Source organism: Melospiza melodia, chromosome 11 (assembly GCF_035770615.1).
Source record: "Melospiza melodia melodia isolate bMelMel2 chromosome 11, bMelMel2.pri, whole genome shotgun sequence".
Taxonomy (NCBI): domain Eukaryota; kingdom Metazoa; phylum Chordata; class Aves; order Passeriformes; family Passerellidae; genus Melospiza; species Melospiza melodia.
In genome coordinates, this window is record NC_086204.1 from 29,470,154 (window position 1) to 29,494,989 (window position 24,836).

Below are 24,836 nucleotides of genomic sequence, written 5' to 3' on the forward strand. Positions count from 1 at the left end.
GCGCAGCCCGCCGCTGGCCGCGCCTCGCCCTCGCCGCGGCGCCCGCCGGGAGTTGTAGTTCGCGCGCCGCTGCGCCGCGGCCGGAGCAGCGCCGGGAGGCCGCGCGCTGTCCGGGCGGCCCCGGGCATGGCGGAGGCGGCTCCGTGAGGGGTGAGCGGCGGGCGGCGGCGGCGGGACGGGCTCTTTGCAGCGGCAGCTTGGGCGCGGCCGTGTCCTGTGGGGCCGGGAGCCGCCGAGCCCCTTGCCGCGGTGCCTGTGGGCTCCTGCTCGGCTGCGAGTCCTGCCGGGCGAAGCGCTCCGTCCCTGCTGCAGGACTGAGGAATAATCTGGCTTTCTTGGCGAGCCGCCTTCCCAGTATCGTTTCTAACTGCCCTCGAATGTGTTTGCAGCGCCTCAGAAATGACCTCCGGCCTCTGCTCCCCGTCCTTCTTCCGTGTGGGTGCCGCTGACCGCCGCCGCTCCGGGCTCCCTCAAGGTACGACTGAAAACCAGCCAAGTCTTAGTTAATAGCAGATCATTTATCTCATAATTACCCCATGGAGGCTTCATTCATCCTTCCCGCTGCGGTATTACCGGCAGCTTGCGTTGCTTTTCTGCTGTTTATGCACACAAACGCTGTTTTGGGGGTTTTGGGGTGTTTTCCATCCCTGTGAGCACCCGGCCGCTCCCGGCAGGGATCCCCTCAGGGGGCTCAGGAATTGGGGCTCAGTTCCAGCCGTGTCCTGCTCTCCCTGAGGGAACATCATCCTCGATGAGCATCCGAACAACTTCAGAAATCCGGCAACTTCGGGACAAAACCTTGCGCTTTGGTCATTTGATATTCAAGGCTTTAATATTCCCGGGACCTTTAATATTCCTGGTGCTGTTCCATTAATGTCGTGAAACTCTTACTGACGATTTCTTACAATGATGGCAAGAACCTGTGTTTTCCTCATGAAAAAAATTATACCTGGTTTGTGTTAGCATTCTTGGAAGCCCTTTTTGCATCTTTAGCATAATATCAGAGAAGAAATGTACCAGGAGGAAAGATAAATGTGCTGTGGTGAAAAGAAAATTAGCTTTTTTCTCATTTACATAATTTTGTCTTCAAGCCGTTTCAGACTGTAGAGTTTGTTTCATTTCTAATTTTAGCCAGAGGAAGCTTTTACAGGAATTGGTTTTTAGGGCAATCAGTGGTGTCTGGATAAATGGTTGTTGCTGATGGATCATGTGAGGGAACACAGGACCAAACACTCCTCCTGAAAAAGTTCATTTTGCCGCTTTGCTGTCTGGAGCTGGTCATACAGTCAGGCTTTCCTTTTTTTCCTAAAGAAAAAAAAAGATGGGAGGAAAGGGCAGGAAGTTAAAACCCAGCTTGAAATTCTCCTTTTCTTCCTTCCCCAGCTTAACACAAGGCTAATCACAGCAGGGATGTAAACGCTTGTTATTTTCACTAGGAAAACCTCAGCCTTCCCTCATGTTTGTGAGTTGGCATTGCTTATTTTTCTGTCAAAAATCAGATTTTTATGAGAGAATAGTGGGAAAGTGCTAGGGGTGGTTTGGGCAGCAGATTGCAGAGCCCAAAACGAGGATGTGTGTGAGTACCCTCAGGTGATGCTGCCACCCTGACACCTTCACCCTCTCCTTAATTACACTGTCAGTGATTGGGTTTACTTAAAATTCGTTCCCAGTGGAGAGAAGTGACCCAGTTAAGGCTTTGTCCTGCTTTTGATCCCTGTTCCATGGAGAATAGCACATAGAAAGGTAAATACAGTTCTAGATACTCCTTTTATAGCAAGGAGGTTTTTCTTGGCTCAAGTTTATGAATTACATGAGGAATTTCACTGTTGCTCAGGTCAGCTGGTGCTGTCAGAACTTAGATAAAAATTCTGTGAAGGCTGCAGTGATGTCCCACTGTTGATCGACTTCTGATGTCCCACAAGAGCTGCTGTTGAGCAGGAGCTCTTAATTTTTCATCTCTCTGTGCAAGGCTTTGGGCCACCAAATACCATCCAGAAACTCTGTGTGTCAGGTATTTCCAGGTGATCCACTGACAGATTACACCTGGGGAAGGAAGTTCTGTTAATTAACAGCAAACTTCCTGTTACAAATGGGGCAGCTGGGCTGTGGAGGGGATTCTGTCCTATTTTCCCAGATTTATTGGAAACAGGGATAAAGGCATTACCAATTACCTATTTATTTCTTTATTACCAATTGTTACCAGTTCAGGTTGCTTTTAAGGTGAAATCTGTCTTATCTTGCAGCACAGAAAGAGCCTGTAAAGATGCATTTCCTTAGCAAATTTATCAGGATTTTTTACAAAACTAGCCTGCACTGTGGTGGATTTTTACACAAAAAGTGCTTTTTGTTTTCTCTTCAGCAGAAAAGAAGAGCATCTTTTCTGTTCAGTGGGCTGCATGTCAGCTCTGCACCTCAGTGCTGCTGAAATGAGTGTGCTCGTGTGCCAGCACAGGTTTTGTGCTCTGGAGCAGTTCGTGGTACAAGGCAGAGCTGCTGGAGAACATTATCTTTTATTTAGCTTTGTGCAGTGCTTTTATTGGTGTATATTTGGAATTAAATTATTTTATTACTTATTCATGGGACACGGGATTGCTTCTCAGTGCCTGGTGTGGAGGGTTCTGTGAGTTTATTGCTGTTCCTGGCCATGTTGGGCTCGAGGGCCTGGGTGGGGGATGATGCTGAGTGTTTATGTTTTGGTTTTTGCAGCAGCAGAACTGAAAGCCTCACAAGACAGCGATGGCTTTTTCTCTGGAATTTGAATATGGAGGCCACGGGGACAGATGAAGTAGAAAAGATCAAATCAAAGTTTATGTCTGCATGGCACAACATGAAATACAGTAAGTGGAGCACAGTGTGGGGAGATCTGTCCTCGTTAAAAGGAATGGAGTGTTTCTTGTTGGCATGAATGCAATCATAACTAATTAATACTACAAATGCAATATGGCCCTTGTAACAGGTTTTTCTTTGATGTTATAAACAAGCCCCACTGTAAAACTTCCTTAGCTTTTCATTTTTTCAAATAAATCTTGCATAATTTTACTTAAAATGATTTCTTTTGGAAACAGTAAATATATTTTGTAAATTACTCTAGATTTGCATAGGCTTTTTAACAGGGATAATATGGAATCATCTGTACAAAGATTTATTTTGTTTATAGATGTGCTTTTATAGAAGAAAATAGGATGGTGTGTGAGTTACAAACTCCACTGAAGAATCTACCCTTGAGTAACATTTTTCCACAGCTGAACATCAGTAATTTGTTTATGAGCAACCAGATTTTCAAGTGTGCCCTTTACTAATCTCTCCTCGATTTTTCTGCTTTCCCTTTAAGACTGAGGTTGCTCAGATTTACCACCAGATTTCTGATAAACTTTATTAATCATAGCTGTTTTGAAGATGTCTGACAAGATGAAAAGATGCTTTTTTTCCTGCTTTCTTTGAGGCTGTCACATGGTTGAAAGGGAATAGTAGCCACTGTACCTTTTATGGCATTTTTTTATGTGACCAAAACTCAATGTCAATGCTTCTTTTTTTATTCCCCTTTCAAGGGTTACCTTTGGCTTAACCAGATGCTGTCAGCATTTCCTTTTGGAAAGTTCAGTCACAAATTTGTATTTGTTCTGCATCTGTTTTAGGTTGGGTGTTGAAAACAAAAACTTACTTCAGTCGGAACTCCCCAGTTTTTCTGCTGGGAAAATGTTACCACTTCAAAACTGAGGGTGAGTACAGAGCTCTTCACTTATTCCTCAGCAGGAATAAGGTATTTTTAATCTTCTAGAAAGACTGGCATTAACAATTACCAAATACAAAATGTAAATATGAGAAGCTTAGAAAATACTAATTTAAATGTCCTTCTCTAATGCAGCCCATCCTAACCTGCTTTATTCAGATTTTGCATCAAAACCTTGTGCTTTCTGTAAAAATTTGTATTGTAATTTGCACTTCATTTACCATCAGCTGGAGATTTTCTCTCTAAAAACTCCTGATGGAAATAGTGGCAAGGCCTGATCAGGGTCACTGCACCAACACCTTTGTTATCACTTTGCAGTGTGCAGTGTTTTAGGTCTCTCTCTTTATTTGACCATTCACAGTTGGGTGAATTAAGCACTTACTTGCAGGTCAGTGGTTCCACTGGCACAGTGGTGTCTCTATGGTTCTTTTGATTTTTCCTTTTTTTCTTTTTAATCTGGCACATTTCTGTTATGTTTGCCTTCCAACTCTCCTTTGTTGTACTTGAGGCAATTGTGAATTTTTGTAAATTTCAATTTGATATTTGTTACTAATAACAGGAATGCCAAAACAAAGTAATTAGAGCTTAAGCTGTGCTTTGCCTTGCAGACTCTGGGGAGCTCTCTACAGATGGGTCCAATTTTGACAAAATCAGCACAGAGATTTCGGGGAACGTGGAGGAGTTCCGCAAGGATTTCATTTCCAGGATCTGGCTGACCTACAGGGAGGAGTTCCCTCAGATCCAGGGCTCTGCTCTCACCACAGACTGTGGCTGGGGCTGCACGCTCCGGACGGGGCAGATGCTGCTGGCTCAGGGGCTGATGCTTCATTTCCTTGGGAGAGGTGAGTTACAGAAATCTCTGTGTTTGCACAGGCATTCTGTGCAGACCAAAATGGCCTTTTTTTACCCCAGATCTGAAGGGCCAGCTGGTTTTGGTTGTGGAATTGTCCCATTGCACAGAGACTGGGCTGTCCTACCCTTTTTCTTCTGAGAACCAAAGTGTGCCAAAGCAAATTTCTGTGGAGTTCCCAATATCCAGGTGTGAGTTAATACATCACAAAAGTGGGATCCCCCTCTCTGGGTGTTCTTACCCATGCACATGCCCAGAAAATTAAATTTTCTCTGGAAATTTGATTGTTTCTTGAACTCCAGATGTAGGAGTGAGTTCCCCAGCCCATAGCTGTGAGCTGTGGCAGAAGTGATGTTCTTTTAGCAGTTCTAAAGTCGTCCATTATTGAATTTCTCCTGGTGTTAATATATTGAGTTCCTAGAAGGATTCTAATGTAACTTCAATACATCATTCTCTGTGTGGAAATGTTCACTGTGTCATTCCTTCCCTTCCCCCTGTGTACTTAGAGAGGAACTTCCCTTTTTTCCTTAGCACTGTCTGTCTCAAAGTCCTCCCTCAGGCACAGCCAGCTGGACCCTTAGGAGCTGTGGGCACTTCCTGCTGTCATGGGCTGAGTGTCCATGTCCTCCTCATTGTTCCAGGCTGGCCATGTCCTGCAGGGAGCTATTTTAGGTTGGCAGAGTTAAACACCTTTTCCTTCCATCCCAATGTCTGTCCCTTTATAACAATCACCCATTGCTTGCTTCAGAATGAGCCAAGGCTGCCCGGGGGGGTGAGAGAACACGGGGCATTGTTTGCTCAGCCATCTGTGGGCTCTCAGGAGCACTCCAGCACAAGATCCTTCTGAAAGCCTGTTTTGATCCCACTTTGCCCTGGCTGTGCAGCTCTGAGGGAAGCTGGGAGCAAGGTCCCAGCCCAGCTGCAGCACAGAGTCTGTTCCAGCAGTGCCAGGACTGAGCTGTTGGAATGGCTCTGTGATTGTGCCTTTGGCTGGGGATATTTAACTCTAAAACATTCATTATCTCTTTCAACTGACTGCACATATCAAAAAGTGTGGAAATACTTCTGCTGAGAACACAAATCCCTTAAATATCACTCTTCTTATACATACACATTTAAAAGAAATTCAAGACCTGCCCAGAAGACTCCCTGTGAGCAGGAGTGCGTAATGGCTCGTTTGGAAGTAACCCCAAACAAAAAGCACTCAGGTTTCTATCTTTAAAATCCATGGTTCCAAAGAATTCCTTGTGTGTCCCCCTTGTATCCTAATTTGGAAGATGATGGGGTGATTCCAGAGTGCTCTTGTTCCTGTGGCAATCCAAATCCACAGAAAGATGGGGTAGGGATGGTCTTTCTGGGCTGCTTTGCTCCTCACTTGGTCTTCTGACAGCTGGTGAATTATCTTTTGAAAAGCTTTTTATGAGATCTGGGCAGCTTTGGAAACATATTTAGATGTTTACAGGAAGTTTTTCATGGCTGTTTACTCTTTTCCCAGAGATGTTTTCCTTCTCGTTTAATGGTGTTGTTTCTGTTAGGAAGCAAAACTTGCCTGAAGTTTCTAGCTGAGATATTTACACTTCCACTGCCATGTGGAATGTTCCAGATATTGCTGAATGTTGTTGGGAATGATTTGAAATTGATTTGAAATTTCAAGTTTTACTTTGAAATGCCCGTGCTAGAGACACTGACTGGAGTGTGGAGCTGAGAGCCCAGAACAGCAGGGCCTGTGAGGGTTTTACACTGAGCTGGCTCTGTGTTGGGAGTACTTGCTGGAATTGGGGGACAATTCCAGCAACTTCCTGGGCCTGCTGGACCCCATTCTGTAGGAGGAATGCTGTGTGGGATGCACCATCCATAGGGAAAAGCAGACTGGAGATACTCACTGATATTTAGACAAGTTTGCCTTGTAATCTAAAGGAATTAATGAATTTAGGGAAAAAAAACAATCCTACCTGCCTGTTTCTCTGCTGATCTCCTTTGCCATTTTGCCAGGAAGAAATGTTTGCTTTTACAAACATTTCAATAATTCCTCAGGTCTGCCTGGTTTTTTAATAACTGAAAAATAAGAAGAATTAAAGATTTTTGAAACTTCTTTTTTGACACCGATAAAAGGATTTCGGGTTCCATTGAAGTAACAGTCATGTATTTAATATGTAAGAGAGTTCTTACCTGTAATCAGATGTATTTTGTTTGTTCAGCTAGCTGGGATGGTAACCAGAAAAATCAAAGCAAATGCTGCTCTCCCAGATTCCTTTGTTCACCTGTTAACAGCGCCGTGTAAAACACACATTATCACTGTAATGAGGGGGACAAAGGGAAGCGCTTTGCTAACTATGCCATAAAACGAGTGTTGCTGTGGCTTTTCCCTTTTCCTGCTGCAGCCTGGGTGTGGCCAGAGGCGCTGGCCATGGACAGCTGTGACTCGGAGTCGTGGCCCAGCAGCACCGTCAGGAAGCTCACGGCCTCCCTGGAGGCGTCGCTCACGGCCGACAGGGACCCCAGGCTGCTGGCCCGGCGCCCTGCCCGCAGGGACTGCGATGGCGCCGAGAGGAGGAACGAGCTTTATCACAGGAAAATCATCTCCTGGTTCGGGGACTCCCCCCTGGCAGCCTTTGGGCTGCACCAGCTGATAGAGCACGGCAAGAAATCCGGGAAGATGGCGGGGGACTGGTACGGGCCCGCCGTGGTGGCACACATACTGAGGTAAAGCACCTTCAGCTCTCTGCTCCTTCCCTTTGGACATTCTGAGGTAAAGCACCTTCAGCTCTCTGCTCCTTCCCTTTGGACATTTGAGGTAAAACACCTTCAGCTCTCTGTCCCTTCCCTTTGGACATTTGAGGTAAAACACCTTCAGTTCTCTGTTCTTTTCCTTTGGACATACTGAGGTAAAGCACCTTCAGTTCTCTGTTCTTTTCCTTTGGACATACTGAGGTAAAGCACCTTCAGTTCTCTGCTCCTTCCCTTTGGACATTTGAGGTAAAACACCTTCAGTTCTCTGTCCCTTCCCTTTGGACATACTGAGGTAAAGCACCTTCAGTTCTCTGCTCCTTCCCTTTGGACATTTGAGGTAAAACACCTTCAAGTCTCTGTTCTTTTCCTTTGGACATACTGAGGTAAAGCACCTTCAGTTCTCTGCTCCTTCCCTTTGGATATTTTTGGGTAAAACTCCTTCAGTTCTCTGTCCCTTTCCTTTGGACATTCTGAGGTAAAGCACCTTCAGTTCTCTGCTCCTTCCCTTTGGACATACTGAGGTAAAGCACCTTCAGTTCTCTGCTCCTTCCCTTTGGACATTTGAGGTAAAACACCTTCAGTTCTCTGATCCTTCCCTTTGGCACATCACAGAGGAGCATTTCTGAGTGTCCTGAGATTGCTTCAGCCTAATTGAGCAACAAACTGTTCATTATTGGCTTTGTAAAACACCCATAGCAGGAGCAATTCCAGAGCTTTTTCATAGGCAGGAAGGGAAATAGCAGCAGGTGCAGGAACTGAGTGCTGAGCTTTTGTCAATCTTATTTCAGGAAAAAACACAACATTCCTGTTTCTTGTGGAATCCCAAGTATCTCTCCCAAACCCTTTTAAGCAGAGCTGTATTTAGTGAAATGTTCTAAAAACTAACCACTCTTTCAACCTTGGAACATGCATAACATTAGAGGTTTTTTTTTTTTTTAATACTGTAACCTGGGGGCTGTAATGTACTGATAGTGTAATGAAATGTCAGAGCTAAAATTGATGTTTTCAGCATTTCTTTGCACACATCAAATTCTTGTGAAACTTTAAATGCATGGGACTATTAATATTATAATTATATCCCAGTAAAAGTAAAGGGTCTGTGACATTCAGCGTGGTTAAAGAAAAAAAGTCGAAAGTCAAATTTCTCCATGCTGTGAGCCTTGAAATCCAGTTCTTTGATTGTTTTGAGGTTTTTTTTGTAGTCTTATATGTTTATTTTTTTAGTAGATTCCAGTTTACTTATAAACCAAATCACTAATAAATCATTTAAAAAGCAGAAGGCAAAGTTCATCCATTTATACATTTATATATATACATATATAAATAGAATAATTTGATATTTAGTGTTAATGTTATGTTAATGAAGTGCAGCTGTACTGAAATAATCAGGTATGCATCCATGCAGATGCAAATAGGAATGTAGGAATTTAGCATTTTTGATATGCTTTAATCTACTTTTTTCTCATGGTGGAAGCAGTCAGACTTTTTCCTTGCTTTAATAAATTATCTGTTAAATGATTTGTCTCCCTAGTGGGAGCAGGGGGGATTTGGTGCAGAGTTACACTCACCACAACCCCAGGGGTGATTTCCAGCCCTGCAGAATTTCCTTTCCTGGAGCTTTCTCTCTTGCAGCAGCACTGACAGTGTACAGCTCCCTCTTAATTTGGGAATGGCTGCATTAAACCACTCCTCAAAACAGAGTGGGGAATAAAGGGATAGTGACCATTCAGTGCAGGTGTGTGCTTGAAATCAAAGCTAAATCCTGGATATTGAACAGTTCCTTTCTTTGCACATGCTGTCCCTGATAGATGACCATGGTTCTGACTATCAACATGGATTTTATTTTAATTTTTGGGTCTGTTACTCTTAGTCTTTTGAGGAGAGTCTAATTTTGTAATTATCTTTTTGAAAGTTTTGACGAAACTTTTTATTTCTAGGTGCTAATTTGTGGCTTGTTATATGAACTGAGGTCAAATAAAGAGATTCAATTCTAGTGAATTGAAAATAGTATTTTTGTCAGCAAACTTAACCTTTATCATCAATATACATGACAGAAAATGGTTATAAACAGAAAGAAATAAAGTAATGAATATGAATTTCATTGGAAGTTATTGTGGGATTTGGGGCCTGTTTTTGTGGGTCTCATTGTTTCTTCTAAATAGCCAGACATTGTCATCTTGGCTTGGAAAATGTGGTGACATGACATCCATGGAATATACAGGCTGGATCTTGGTGTCCAGTGTTTAAAAACAAACAAAAATCCCACCCCACCACCTGTGTTTGTCACAAAGGGAAGGTGTCTTGAATTAAAAAAAAAATGCTATTAAAACCCAAACAAATAAAAAACTCCTATCACAAACAATTAAAATCAACCTGTTTCTAAAAAAACAAAGTAATTTGTTTGTTTATTGTTAATTTTTTTAAATGAATGGTAAGTCAAATAGTTTTGTGTTTGCACTTAGAAAAGCTGTTGAAGAAGCAAGAGACCCTGAGCTGCAAGGAGTAACAGTCTATGTTGCCCAGGATTGTACAGGTAACTGTGATTTTGTAGATTTTTGCAAACATTTAAAATGCTTTTTATGCTTTTCAGTTAGCACTTAACAATAGAGCTTTAAAGGAAAAAAATCCCTATGAGTGGATCCACAAAATTGAGATTATGTAGACAAAGGGATTCTTGATATGTGCAGATTGTTCATTGCTGGTTTGGTATTTTATGGTGGAATTCCAAATCAGCAAATCAATTATTGCCTCTTCTCCTTTTACATGGAGATGTTTCTGTTAGTTGGAAGCTTTCAAGTTTTAATTATTCCTTTTAGAAGTTTATATGCAGCAATAAATATTTATTGGCTTTCTCCTCACCTGCCCCTTCTGCATTTCCTTGGCATTGCAACTCAGCAGCAGCAATTCCCATTCCACAAAATATTGCTGGGAATGAGGAGGCTGAACTGGTTCTGAGTCACCTGGGTGTTGAGTTTTATTTTTTTTCTTTGTTAAGGTTGGGATTAAATGTGTGAGATGGTATTTTTTGTTTGGATTTAGATGTTTATTAGTTCTTATTTATATTGCAGTCTTATAAATTGTGAGCTCTATAGGAATTTAACAATTTAAAAATGGAGTTTTGTCTCTCTTTTTGTAAGGTTTTTTAAGGATAAACTGTCTAATTAAGAAAGGATACTTAAATTATTTTTACTTTTAACTTAATAACTAACTACCTGTGCCTCGTTATGTGGACTTTTTAAAATATAATTACACAATATTATTTAAACTCATAAAGAAGGTGAAGAAGAAGGACTAGCTACTGTTCTAAAACCTGTATCTTGCTATATATATGTATTATTATATTCTAAAACTTTAAATTTTCACCATGTGGTATTACACATTTCTATTCAAACTACTTACCTATAATTCTTGTTCTGACATTCAATTTTGGGAGCTTCTCCATGGCTTTAGGTTAAATTCAGTGTTCTCTTGGGGGTCAGTGCCTGGCAGCACAGAAAGTGTGACATTGTCAGCACCTGGGCTGTGTTTTGGGAGGACAGGCAGGTTTGGAGGGGCTGCAGCTGTAGTTTGTCACACTGAGGTGCCACGTTGGAGGTGTGTCTCTGAAACCTGGAGGCTGTGTTTGAAATGTGAATGTTTCTGTGTGTCTCAGTCTACAGCTCGGATGTCATTGACAGGCAGTGCCCCTTGGTGGATTCTGGGAGAGCAGGCACCAAAGCTGTAATTGTACTGGTTCCTGTGAGACTCGGTGGGGAGAGAACAAACACAGACTACCTGGAGTTTGTAAAGGTATGAAATGAGAGTTCAATCATTTTTCACAGAGTAGCACAAGGGGATATGAAAAGCAACTTCACGAGGGTGATTCTCCCCATTAAACCTGTGGTGGGGATTTTACAGTTGAAGGTTGTAAAGTTTGACTTTACAGATTTGAAATTTCCCTATTACAAGATCAGACATAATTGCAGAGCACATGATGTCCCTTGGTAAAGCAGTGATAACTGTCCTGCTCCTCCAGCAGCCACCTGAAAAGACATTAATGCAGTGCCTCAAATTACAAATGGTAATTTAATCTAGCAGGACTCTAATAGCATATGTAACTAAGGATCAGGCAGCATTTTAAAATATAAATACAGTCCATTCCTTGCCCTGTTTCTTATTTTCTTAAATAAGAAAATGGTTCAAATGGTTTTAAGTTGCTGCCTGTCTGTTCTTCCCATTTTCTTTTGTCTCTTTGTTCCCCTGGAATTATTTGATATTTTAATTCACTACCTGAATGGTTTTTTCCCTGTCTGGATGAATGTTTCTGAGGAGGGTGGTGCAGGAGTAGCAAGCAGTTACCACAATAAAAATGAGCTGGAAAAAGGCAAACTGAAGGAGAAGGCAGAGGGGGGAGGTCTGTGCTGTGGCTTTGTCAGCCGAGGTTCTGCAGGTACCTGAGGATGTGCTGTAATCCTGCCTCTTGCTCCTCTTAGGGAAGGCCTTGTTCTCTCAGCCCTGCTGCTTTTATTTCATTGTCCATGCTCCTCTTGATCTGTCTGAAAATTTTGGGTTCATTTTTAATTTACCCCAGTGTAGGAGCACGGACAAAGGCTGAGAGTCTGTAACATGATTTATTTGTGGCTCTCTGTTCACTGTAACATTTCAGGAAAACATTTTGATTTTTACTGGTATGGGAACACAGACTGGTAAAGGCCTTCAAGTTATGAACTTAAATTGTTATTAAATTTTTCCCTGATTATTTCCCTGTGTTTTCAGACAGCTGGTTTGGGACAGTTTTAGTTTTCAGCTGGCTGCAGTGAGTGATTCCTGCTGCTCCCTTCCAAGGCTGTTGCAGCCTGATGAAGGCTGAGATAAGAGGGCTCTCAATTGCCTGAATCAGTCACTCCAGTGTCTCCCTGGCTGTTCCAAGAAGTGACCACATTTCTTGAAGTCTGCCTTTAAGTTAAAAATGCAGATTTTAGAATGTAGCACAAGAGGTAATTTCTACAAAGGGTTTTATATTTATGGGTGAAAATTGATAAATTTTTTATAATTCACTTCTACAAGGAGCTTGCCATAGATTAAACAGTTATCCATTACTCTGAGCAGCTTTGCTCCCTCTCTGCTCTGCCCTCCTTGGCTCTGGATGGAGCCTTTGCCTCTGATCTGCCTGAATGTTCTGTGCTGCTCAGAGCATTTGCTAAGGAAACCTTCTCATTTATATTTTAAAGAAGTTTTCTAAGGAAACCTCCTTGTTCATATTTTAAATAAGCATCACTTCCTTAACCTGTGTAAACCATGCTGGATTTGACTCTGTAGCATCTCAGGGGAGGTTTTTAAGTGACTTTATCCTTGTCTAAGCAGGGAAGATTTTCTCTTGAGAAGCTTTGGTGTTAGTAGTCTGCCAGTATCGATCTTGTTGAAAGAAAAATTCCCTTCTTACACTGAGAAATGTCCCCTTCCCAAAAGTTCAGCCTTCAGAAGGTTCTGGTTTCTCTGCCCCCCAGGCCACCTGCAGGGATGTTTATGGGGCCTGGCTGTTGAGTGTTTCTCTCTCCTCCCTGGATGTGGGACAGCTGCTTTTGGAGCTGGACCTTGTAATTAATTGCTCTTAACTTCAGCTGGAATTTCTGCCCAGGATGTAAAAGTTGATGCTGTGGCCAGGCTTGTCCCTTTGAGTGCAAAAGGAAGAGAGTCCCCAGGGGCAGAGGATGTAAATGTGTGTGAAAGCTGAAAATCTCAAACATTGGGATATTTGGACTGAGGAACTGGTGCTCAATGTGTGACATTTTGTCTCCTCCTCAAAAACATGTGTGGTATCTCATAGGAAGTCTCTGGAATATCTACTGGTGTGGTTTCACTTTGGTCAGGCCTCAGGAAGTCATGGAGTCAATCTCTAAAAAAAACCAAAACCATTTGCCTGAAAGAGCAAAGAGCAATTATTTTAATTCAGTTTAATATTTAGTTAATCTTAATGATTCCCTGTTCTTGTTTTAGGGAATTTTGAGCCTGGAGTACTGTGTTGGCATCATTGGGGGCAGACCCAAGCAATCCTATTACTTTGCTGGATTCCAAGGTGAGTGTTTGACTGTGTTATGTCTCCTCAGTATTTTTTCTCTCAGAGTTAGGAAGTTAATACAGAAGCAGTGGGAAATAGCATGATTAAAATAGTAAAATGAGCACCTTATTAATTCATCACATCTCCCCAAGTCCAGCCATTTGTCATTTACCCCACGGAGTAATTGGATTCTGTAAAATGTACATTTAATTTCCCTTGTTGCATAAACAAGGCATAATTTATCTGTTTCACCAAACTTGAGGAGCGTTTGCTGTTCCTGCCTGGCAGTTCTTATTTAGGTATTTACTCTCTCCTGCTTTAAGTGGTGTTAGTTGATGCCTAAATGACAAGCAATATATTCTTGCTGTCAGGATGAAGCAGGGCGATACATTTTTCATATGCAAACTCCAGAATATAATTGTGTGTTTGTAAAAGTAATTTTAGCACCAAAAATTAAATGACAGTTTCATCACTTTATAAAAATTCTGCTTATACAAGCATATTTGATTATGCAAAAGTTAATCTGTCCTGCAAAAACCTATGCTTCAGTCAATGAGTATCAGCCTGGCAAGCAGTTACTCACTGGCTTTTTTTTCCAGCTGTTCTGCATAGAAATTGGATTGTAAGCAGTGTAATAATAAGGTGTTTTTTGAATTACTTGTCTTCTGTTTTGTCCTTGCAGATGACAGTTTGATTTACATGGATCCTCATTACTGCCAATCTTTTGTAGATGTCAGCATAAAGGATTTCCCTCTTGAGGTACTATGGATATAGAGCTGGCACTGTTTGCTTCCCATATGAATCAAACACTAATTATTTAGAGCTGTTCTAGCTAGCTGCAGCTTTATGGTTTTACAGTTACATGTTATTTATCAATGTCCTGCCCTTCTTTATAGGCCTATAATCAACAAAAATGACCAGAGGTTAAATCTCAATATGGAGGTTTAATTTTTACTTCATTAATCTTCATCTGTTTTCTTTTTAATGACCATAAAATCTCCAAAATAGATGACCACTTCATTTAAGTGATTTTCTATCAAAGAAAATAGATGATATTTGTAGATCTTAAGCCTGTTTGGATTTGGGGTTGATAAGTTTGTCTTTTTGGTCATTTTTTTTTTTTTTTTTAATTTAAATTACAAGCAACATCAGGGAGAATTCCTGTGGTATTCAATAGTAGGAGCCTGGAAATAGATGGAGCTAAAGGAGGTGATTAGAGAATTCAATTTACAGCTGCCCTGGGAAAATATGGTCAGCTGCAAGGAAGAGCTCAGTGGCCTCAGAGCCTTCCACACAAACTCTCCTTGGTCCTGTGCCCAAGTTCAGGTGAACTCCAGCAGCTCTTGGCTCAGCCTCAGGGGGCATCCACAGCCAGGGCAGCAGAGCTGGGGCAAAATCCCATCAAATGGTGTTCAGGAGAACTACTCATATATAAATAAAAAATCCCAAAGGGCCTGCACAGGCCTGCTGTCAAGGCCTTACAGCAAACACTTCATGTTTGTCATTATTTATGCTTAACAAAGTGCTTTAAGTTATTAGCATGTTACATGAGATAGAAGTGGAGGATTCTGTAGGAAATGAGAAGGTTCTGGGTGAAGCAGCAGAATGGGTCAGCAGATAGCCCAGGCAGGAGGTTGGGCTGTGTTCAGAGATTCCTTCAGGTTTGTCCTGTTGAGGTGTCTGGAGCAGGAGTTGGTGAGTGCCAGCTCTGCCTGGGATGATCACCCAGCTCCTTCCCTTTATCCTCACAGCTGTGTTTTGCTCCAGTGCCCCTGAAGATTTTACACTTTGGGAAAAAGCAGACAAATGTGGGAAGAGCACAGAGCAGCAGAGCTGAGGTGAATTCCTTAAGGTCCTCTGTGGCCAAGCTAGAAACACATCTTTTGGGTTCTGTTCCTATGACTCAGCCTCAAAATTGTGCTGCAGACTGGCATTAATCTGAATTTCTAAATAATAGCAAGGTTTGAAGCTGTGTTTGGAAGGTATGCAAGCTGCCAGCTTGGCTTGATCTCATCCTAATGCTTTCCTGCAGACGGAAAATAGATTGCAATTTAATGCTTGCTGCATTTAATAGTATTATATCTTTGTCCAGAAATGTCAAAAGTAAACAGAAATTGCTTTCTTAGTGTGGATAGTTGCTTGTTAGATTTATCTGTAGGGAGTATTTTCAAAATTGACAAATTGTCCAGAATAAGTTGGAAATCAATCCACTCTGTATTGGCTTCCAGCATCCATTTGTTTGAAGGAATGGGAAAAAAAAATCCTCCCCACTTCTCTTTGTTGTGCAGTGATTTGTGCAGCATTAAACCTCCTGCACAGCTGTAGGGACAGGGTTGCTGCTGTGGCATGTGGAAGGCAGGGTTTAATTTTATTTTTTATTTTTTTATGCATTTAAAGACTCAGGAATTAATATTAAAAATACAATTGCTGTTTATAAAATTGGAACAGTGAGGAGACAAAGCAGTGACTGAAATCAATCTTGCAGAAATAGCCCTAATCATCTTGGTGGATGTTTTTTAGCAGAGGTTTTACAGAAATACCTCTTGGGTTTGTGATCACCAGGAAAGAACAATATATTTTATTATGTAAAACTGCTGCAGGGATGGTTACACTCGGATTTGGGAACCAGGGCTGTCTTCTGTGGATTGATTTTTGTGATTAGCAAAAAAAGAGATTTAATAGAGGGAGGATGATGGGTCATCCTGCCTGTTAGAGGCAGAGTGGAGGGGACTGGCTCCCTCTGAGAGCAGGTGAGGAAATAATTGCAGTATTGGACAAAGAGCTTCACCACAACTGCAGCTCCTGTAATAAATAACCACAGAATCAGGATAGGTGGAATATACTATTTTTTCCTCTCATAAACTGAGTGAGGAGTGTGGGGAAGGGGGTTTTGTGTTTGTTTTGTCTTACAACAGGGCTGCTGAAAGTATCAGCTCACAGCACTGGCGGGGCAGCATCTGTCAGTGAAAGAGATTTCACGTGAGGAAAAACCCATTTGTAAAGCAGGACATGTTTGGTTTTTCCCTACTTGTGGATCATTGTAATATGGTTTTGCTTTTGTGTGTTTTGTGGGTTTTTGAACCCATTTCATTTACTGAAGGAAAATGCATGAGGTTGGTTTATTCCATTATGTCTCTTTTATGGAGGCTGGGGGAGGGAAGGGGCACTGGGCAGTGGTTGTAAAGCAGTAAGATAGTGCAAAAGCTGTTACAAATTCAATTTGCAGAAGAGCATTCACCTTCTCTGCCTTGGGAATATTCATAAAGTATTGCTGGGAGCAGCAGAGCTGTGACAGATTCCAAACTAACCTGGTGTGTGAGTGGGGAAGTTTGGGGAATGCAGCCTGAACAGCAGGAGGCTTTACACGGCTGGGGAAGGGTGCAATCACTTGGATATTTGGGGAGGGTGGGAGAAATCACTTCCAAAGGGTTGCTGGGTTTAATTCAGGTGCTGCAGGGCATTGGATGTTTTAAGCTGTTGGGGGGGGAACAGAAGTAAACACATGGATCTGTGCCATTCCTGACTGTCACCGTGTTTTGTGTTTTTGAACTGGGAAACCTGCAGTCATTCCACTGTCCTTCTCCCAAAAAGATGTCCTTCAAAAAAATGGACCCGAGCTGCACCATAGGATTTTACTGTAGGACTGTGCAGGACTTTGAGAAGGCGTCTGAAGAAATCACCAAGGTAGGTGCCTGCTGGAGTTCCCAAACCATCCCTCGGCCGGGAGGAGGCTGGGCCTCGCCCTCCTGGGCAGAGCCCGTTCCTTGGTGGCGTTCCTCGCTGCTTTCCCGCACTCGGTGACGCCGCTGGGTCGGTCCCGGCGGGATTCCCGGAGCGGGGCCGGCGCCGGGCGGGCCCACGAGGTGGCACTCGTGAAGTGGCGATGTCCCTGCAGCCCTGCGAGCGCGGCCCGGGGAGGCTCGGGGGGTGCGGGGGGGCAGCCCGGGCGTGGGTGGGGATGGGGAGGAGGGAATGTTGGAGCAAACCCCAATTGTTCATTATTTCTCCCCAACACAAGGGGCTTTTCCTGGTGGGAGCTGCAGGGCTCTGGTTTGAGCTGCACAGAGCAGGTGCCACCCAGCAAATCTGTCTGAGCCATCCTTCCCCTGGAAAAACTGCTCTGGATTCATTTAGGTCCCATTGGAATCACGTTTTTTTCTCTTTAGTTATTGCAGTATGTGAGGGTATGAAATGCAGCATCATCCGTGTGTTCTGTGAGCTGCTCTGTGGAAAGGATGCAGCAGCAGATGGACTCAATGTTAATATTCCACAGCAGCACAAGGAATTCATGTTTGTCCAGCACTTGGAACGTCCTGAGAAGTGGCATTAGTACTGTTACTAGTGGTATTAGTACTGCAGCCAAAAAAGCATTTTTTAAACTTAATGCTGATTATAATAAATAGATACTGATTAACGCTGAAGTTGTTTCTTTGATTCTTATCCAGAGATGTAGAAAACAGATTTAAAGAAGTTCCTAAGCAGCAGATCCATGGAAAGTTTAAATAGTGAAGTTTCTGTTCTTCCTTGTTTTCTTGTTCTGTCACACAGAATGTCATAACATGGTTAAAAAAAAATCTCATTACAAAATCAGTTCCAGCAGAAGTTATCGTTTTCCTATTTCTGTTCTTTCAAGTTTGGGATTAAGTAGATTTTTTTCCTGAACACAATTTGTGAAAACACTCTTGACTGACCCAAATGTTGGAGTTATTATCCTGGTATTTTAGATAGAAGCTCTTTCATATTAATGACATTATTTTATAGGAATACATTTCAGGCAGTGTCAGTTTGAAAAGAGGGGAAAGTTTGGATACAGGGACAATGTCAGAAACATTCTATCAATTGATCTTGCAATCCTTCCTTCACATCCTTTGTGTTTTTTTTCTCTTCCATCATTTTTCCCTTTTTTTGCAATTATAGTGTGGTAACTTTTGAACCATAAAGCTCAGTGCATTCCTAGTGTGCCCTGTGGAGGCTGAACTAAATAAATCCATGTTCTGCCTGCTTCTTTGGGTAATAAGAGGTGAGAGATAAGGTTTAGCTTTTATACTTGAGGATAAACATGGCTTTGTATGTTTAGAGACAGATAAATTAGGAAACTTGCAAGTTGTTCAGAGTTTCAGATTCTCTGTGGTCACTGTTGAGATGTGATGAGAGTCACACAAATCCTGACCAGGTTCCCCTGGACTTGGTTTGGGCATTTCCTTGCCCAATTCCTGTGTTTAGAGTTTCCTCACCTCCCTCAGTGTGGAAATGGAAGTTTCAGTAGAGCTGAACACAGACAAGGCAGTGGAACCCCAGGATTTTACTGGGATTGATTTATTTTTTCTTATTTTTTAAAATGCTCCCTCAACCCCTGACTGTCATATTTTAAATAGTTCTTACTGTTTGAAGCTCTCTTTGGGGATTTTTTCCTATTTCAGACTGATTGTTCTCCTGAAATGGTGCTCAGTGATTTTTAGTTCTGCACAATGTGTATTTCTAGTCTGATGTGGTTCTGCAGCCACTGCAACACTGGGCTGGTTTTTCCCAAGCAGGTAGGAAAAAGTAAAACAAATTAAAAAATAAATCAGTGGACCAAACACTCTGAAAGGCTGAAGTGTTTTTCAGTGTTTAGTGGGGTTTTATCTCCTCTTAAAGATGTTTTGCTGATCTGTTTCATTATTTATCATTCCCCACACCCCCTTTCTCCATGCTCAGTTTTCTTATTTATAAACACAGATTCTGGGCCCCCTGGTTCCCTGCGACTGTCACCAATCTGGTTTGAGCCACGTGCTCTGCCTGCCTTATTTACATTGCTGACTGTGTTTGAACTTCTAATAAAAACACTGAATATTGCACCTGCTGATTCCACAATAAAAATCCCCCCCCAGGATGCTCAGTTGCTGCAGAATTCACACCTGGGCTTGAGGAGACCCTTATGGCCATTAACTATTTTGTAGAGGGTTTTATCTTCTGTCTTATCCTTTTATCTTTCTCTTTGTTGCACTGGGTCTGACAGCACATACAGGTGATCTGTGTGCTCAAAACCAGGGGTAGGCAGGAAATTAGCAGCTGCCTGAGAAAGGGAAGTAAAGATCTCATAGGAGGAGGAAATGTTTAGATTCTGCAATGCTTTTGTCTAATGACATAATTAAAATAATGCATTTTTTACTTGGCAGTCATCATCAGGTGAATATCTGTGTTTGCTGAATTTCTTAATTTCCAATTAATGTTTTATCTGGCTTGTTTTACATTATAGATGCTGAAATCTTCATCCAAGGAGAAATATCCCCTGTTTACTTTTGTCAAGGGTCATTCTAGAGACTATGACTTTGCTTCCAGTCCACTCCATGAAGAAAATGACCTTTTCTCTGAGGATGAGAAGAAAAGGCTGAAGAGATTTAGCACAGAGGAGTTTGTCTTGCTTTAAGGACATTTTACACAAGAGCGTCGGCAGCTGTCCAGGAGAACACTTGCCTTTTAACTATAAAAAGTACCTGGATTCCTTCCCCAGAAAGGCAAGCCTGTACTGAAATTGGTCTATTTTCATAAAGATGATAATGTTTTATATGTTAAAAGTCTTTAAGATGTCGGTTACTAATGTATGTACTCATTATTTTTGCTCACTGCTGGCTGGAGGAGTGTCTGCAGTTGTGGTAGTGAAGGAGATGCTCTGCTCAGAGCCAGCTGTGCCTGGCCTGTCCCCAAATGCCAGCTGTGCCCTCCTGTGCCATTCCAGGCACTGCTGGGGCTGCCTTGCCAGGGATGCACATCCAGGGCTGTGCAGACCACGGTGCTCCTGCCTGCGGCACAGCTGGAGCTGTCCCTGAGGGAAGGGGACAGTGCCAGCTGTGCTGCCAGCCTGGCACCGTGCAGGGCAGCTCCTGCTGCAGAGGTGAGGCTGATGGGTCAGGAGTCAGTGGCACTGGCAGCCCTGCCATAATTACATAGGCTGAATTGGGAGTTAAGATACTATTTAGCACTATGACTTTCTAATGGTTTCTCATTAAGCTTGCTTTGGAGCCTTAATATGAGGAGTGAAGATAAAGTATTACCTTTCCCCACAATTTTTAAAGGTTATACTATTAATATTAACTGCAACCAATCAAAGCAGCTGGAGACAATTATTAGAAGAGAGCAGTGTTTGTTTCCTGTTTCAGCTACCATAATGGTGAGGCTTCTCCTGCCAGAGCAGCTTTTAAATCAAAGCAGAGGGGGGTGGATGTGGAAGATTCTGGGCTGTGATGATTTTTTGTTTTGATATGTGTTGTTACTGTACAAATGATTACTTGGTGGTGTTTGTTCTCAGATTGCAAACAAATGTACAGAAATAGTTTCATGTTTTAACAAAGTAAATACAATATTTAAAAAACCCTATTAACGCTGCTTGGGAAATAAAAGAGGTATGAAAACATGAAGTGCTTGTGCCTTTTATATTAATATTAGATCCTCTAACAGTGAATATAATCCTGCATCTAAACCAATATTGTAAGGGGTGAATACTCTGTTTATTTGCAATAAAGGCAGCTTTTATTGTTGTGTTGTAAACCAAATGTTACCTGGTCTAAGTGCTGCTCAGGCACAGAGGCACAAGTGTTGCTGATCCAAATAATAAGCATCATGTTTGTTCATTAAAGCACCTTTTACTTTTATGAGCAAGAAGTGACTAATGGATAAATTTCAGGCAGAACTAGACCAGTCTGTGTCAGGGCTGGAGAGTGCATTTGCATGTGCTAATTAATATTCAAAAAAGATAAAATATGCCTTTGTTTCCAAGGGAAAAAACCCCAGACATTATTTGTCTAAATCAGTAACCTCTGCACTGCTAATATTTGGCATAATGTGACTTTTTACTAACAGGTATGTGAGGATGTTTGGCTTGATCTTCATATTTTTCATTAATAGCCCAGAAGAGGGAGTAAACAACATATTTATGGAATTTAGATGTCAAAATGAGGAGAGCTGTGGATGTCAGAGCCAGAAGAGAGAAGATTGCTGGTGAGTGAAGCACAAGGAGATGCAGCTTTAGCAAAGACCAGGCAAAGCCTCAGGGTGGTTCCTTTGGGTGGCAGTGGACAGGAAATCAGACACCAAGTTGTGCTTGGATTTTCCTTCTTCCACAACTCCCCCACCTGAATTCAGCTACCTTCAGAAAATCCCACGTGCACAGACCCCTAAGCCTGTTGTGTCTGCAGGAAGGAGCTGCTCTTCCAAAGGCCTGTGGTTCAGAATTCTTGGAATGGAAATGCTCACAAGGAATTACAAGAGCTGTGGCACAGAAATGTTAAAAAGGAAAATGTGGGTCTGTCATTCCAGCAGCAAATGTCCCTAGAAGGATGGAATGGTTTCTCTTCTCTCAGTCTTTTTCCAGCTGGATAAAAAATGGAGTGGCTGAAACATCTCTGAACTTATTAAATAGTGAAAGTTTTCCCCATTCTAACTGAGGGAAAGAAAAGTAGCAGTGCTAGAAGAGCACCTGTGTTGGGGTCCTTTAATTTGTAGCAAATCCTTTAGTTCACCCCAGTGGGGTTTTCTTTAAACCCTGCTACAAATAATTGTTAAAAATTCATGGTGGTTTTCATCATGGTTTTTGTCCAAGGTTGAAGCACAGACAAGCCCACAGAATGCCCTGGTGCGCTTGTGTACAGGGGTGACACAAGTTAAATTACCAGGTTAGTAGAAATTAATGGTTTTGGGTAACTACAGGGGACTTTAATTGGAAACTATGTTAATCGTGTAGTAATTCTCTTTACCTCGTCTGCATTAGCTGCTGCAAACCAGGCAATTAATTTGTGTCATCAGTGTTGCTGCTGCTGCCTTCAAACACAAACCTGAGGAGCATCAGTTACTCACAGAGCCAGCAGTGCCCAGGCTCTGAGGCTTCCCCAGATCTCACATCCTCCCTGCCTGCCTTGCAGCCTCGGGGCTTCGTCCCCTCACAGCCTTTTCTCTCCCTCCCTTCTGCCATTTCCTTTCTCCTCACAAGGAACCTTTCTCTCTGTGTTTATAATATCTGACATTAGCTTGGCACAGGCTCTCAGTGGAGACTCTGCCTTCTCTTCCCAGCCCTGTTTTCCAAACCTTGGCAGTGACCAAAGCCCATCACACCCCAGAGCTCTGCTGGAGGTGCTGGTTGAGCTCAGGGGTGTAGGGTGAGGGATTTCTCTCCTCCATGAGGAAACCCCCCAGCCACCAGCTCCCTTTCCTCTGCAGCCTCTCCCATCTCCAGCCAGCCTTTAAAAACTCCCTCCAGGCACTCAGGAAAGGCAGCAGCTGATTTCTGAGAAGCTTCCAGAAGCCCAGGGCACTGCTCTGACTCCAAGGGGCACAAGCCATCAGGGGTGGCTGGTGAGAAGGGTCACACTGGAAGGTTTGCCCCATGTTTACTCCTGAAATGGGAGTTTCTAGAGTGGTTCTTTAGGACAGGGAATTATTTACTGATGGTGGTAGAGATAGCTGATCTCAGAGCCTGGAGAATTGCAGCCCAGCTTCCAGAAGGCCTGGAAATGGGGATGTACTCAAGCCAGCACTGAGTTTGTTCCATAGAATACCAGAATCCCAGACTGGTCTGGGCTGCGAGGGACCTTAAAGCCCATCCAGTGCCACCCCTGCCATGGTCAGGGGACACCTCCCACTGTCCCAGGCTGCTCCAACTTTTCCCTCTCACCAGTCCCCCACGCTTCAGCAGAGCTGCAAAACTGGGGCCAGCCTGATTTGTTACTGTCTTTTGTGCTTTTTTTTTGCTTTTTTGGCTTTTTCACCCCTCCAAACCCAGAAGCTGTGTCAGTGTGAAGCAGATGAGCAGTTCAGTTGTGCCCAGTGGAGGCAGGGCAGGGATCTCCTGTTCCCTGCTAATTCCAGTAGGAAAATGGACTTGCCCCAGAGACCTGATTTATTTCCAGCCTTATTGACAATCTCTTAAAGGGGATGATGGAGTGAAAAGCAGCCATCAGTGAGTTATGAAAGGTCAATAATGCCACAAAGGAACACAAACAGCAGGTCTGAAATCCAGCCCTCCCCACCTGCTGTTTCCACAACCGTTTCTTCCAAGGTCATCGGGCTTTTCCAGGGAGGCCAGAGCAGCAGGAGCCTCCAAGAGGAGGCCAGTTTACTTCACGGCCCTTTCCCACCTTGGAGCTGATTATTATGGGGTGCATTCCCCCAGCCCTGCATGGGAGGCCGTGCAGCACAGGCAGGAACAGCATCCAGCAGCATTTCAGCTCCTTACCCAAAACCCAAAGCCTCTGGCAGAATATTCCAGCAGCACAGGGACAGCTTCCCACCAGCTTGGTTAGGCCATGCCAGCATCACATAAAAGGATTTTTAAATGCTGCTAACTTGTTTGCATTGACAAAAAGGTGCAAAGAGGAATTTGAAGGTGTCAGGATCCAGCCCTGGGCACTCATGGTTTGACCCTGAGGTTTGGTGTCTGCACAAGATGCCTCTGCTGCCTAATTGGATGAGCTGAGCTCCATAAACACTTCCCTTCCCTGTTTGTAAGCAGTCCACGGGCAGCTGTAATTGTCTGAATCCACAGTGTGAATAGTAAAAAGAGCTTTACTTAATGACTGCAGCAGCCCTGCTCGAGTGAGAGCTCTCTGGTATTTATTCACACCAGAATTCACGAGGCTTTTGTTTGCCATGAACACTCCTGCAAATAAAAACTTGCTCACTCTAATGTTTATGAATAAATGTGCTCGTAAATGCCATCAAAGCAAATCAGCAGGGTTTTATTTATGCAAGGAGATGCACAAATAAATGTTTGCTGTTTTCACCCAGCTCTGGTGGGTGTTTAGGCGTGTGTAAAGCCAAGGCTTTGTGAGCTCTGCTCAGCACTCAGACATTATTCCTGCTCTCCACCTCCTCCTTCCCTACACTCTCATCCTGCCTGTGAATCCCTGTGCCCCAAGGGAAGGTTGTTAAAGTCAATGTTTTAGGCATTATCCACATCCAGCAGCTTGCTGGGTCAGTGGACAAGGTCATGGAAGGGACTGGGATCCCTTCTGGCTGCCCAGGACTGGGAGGACAGGAGGGAAAGGGGTTTGTGATCACAGCTTTGTGATGTTTGCGTGGCACACAGCAGATACCCAAACCTGCTTTTTTTGGCATGTGCTGGCTCCTGGAGCAAGGTGGGGGTTCTGTCTTACACAGAAGTGTGGGAGGTTATTGCCATCCTGTCTCAATCAGTGCCCTAATTAAATCTAGGAGGGGATTTTCTTTCTAAAATGTAAATGTCAAGCCTTGTTAAGGAAAATTAAAATGCACTGAAATGAATGTGGTAGGAGCTGTGGAGGTGCTTAAGTAGAGTATCTGTATTTATTAGAAAGGGAACTAAAAAGGAAGTATTTTTGGAGCACAATCCTTAAACTGGGCCATAAGGATTTTATGCAAATTTCCCTTCCAAATCTGCAGTTAGGTTCCAGGGGTGAATTCTATGTCCCAGCCTCTAAAAGCTATGAAGGAATATCATCTGAGACTCACCTCTTTCCAGGATGTATCTGTGCATATCC

General features: G+C 43.0%; 1 protein-coding gene across 1 annotated transcript; it reads left to right on the forward strand.

Annotated features, from left to right (window-relative positions):
• The first annotated feature begins 79 nt into the window (after positions 1 to 79).
• Positions 80 to 20,744, forward strand: ATG4C (autophagy related 4C cysteine peptidase). The gene is made up of 12 exons (XM_063166265.1): positions 80 to 150; positions 390 to 475; positions 2,707 to 2,837; positions 3,636 to 3,719; positions 4,339 to 4,572; positions 6,962 to 7,283; positions 9,773 to 9,843; positions 10,963 to 11,099; positions 13,287 to 13,365; positions 14,030 to 14,106; positions 16,912 to 17,031; positions 19,586 to 20,744. Exons 3-12 carry the CDS (start codon positions 2,762 to 2,764, stop codon positions 19,754 to 19,756), a joined length of 1,371 nt encoding a protein of 456 aa, XP_063022335.1. The 5' UTR covers positions 80 to 150; positions 390 to 475; positions 2,707 to 2,761; the 3' UTR covers positions 19,757 to 20,744.
• Positions 20,745 to 24,836: the final 4,092 nt, after the last annotated feature.

Coding starts and splice junctions, on each gene's coding strand:
- ATG4C (XM_063166265.1), top strand. CDS start 2,762: ATGGAGGCCACGGGGACAGATGAAGTAGAAAAGATCAAATCAAAGTTT. Junction 7,284..9,772: donor GTGGTGGCACACATACTGAG/GTAAAGCACCTT, acceptor GTTTGCACTTAG/AAAAGCTGTTGAAGAAGCAA. Junction 11,100..13,286: donor ACTACCTGGAGTTTGTAAAG/GTATGAAATGAG, acceptor TTCTTGTTTTAG/GGAATTTTGAGCCTGGAGTA.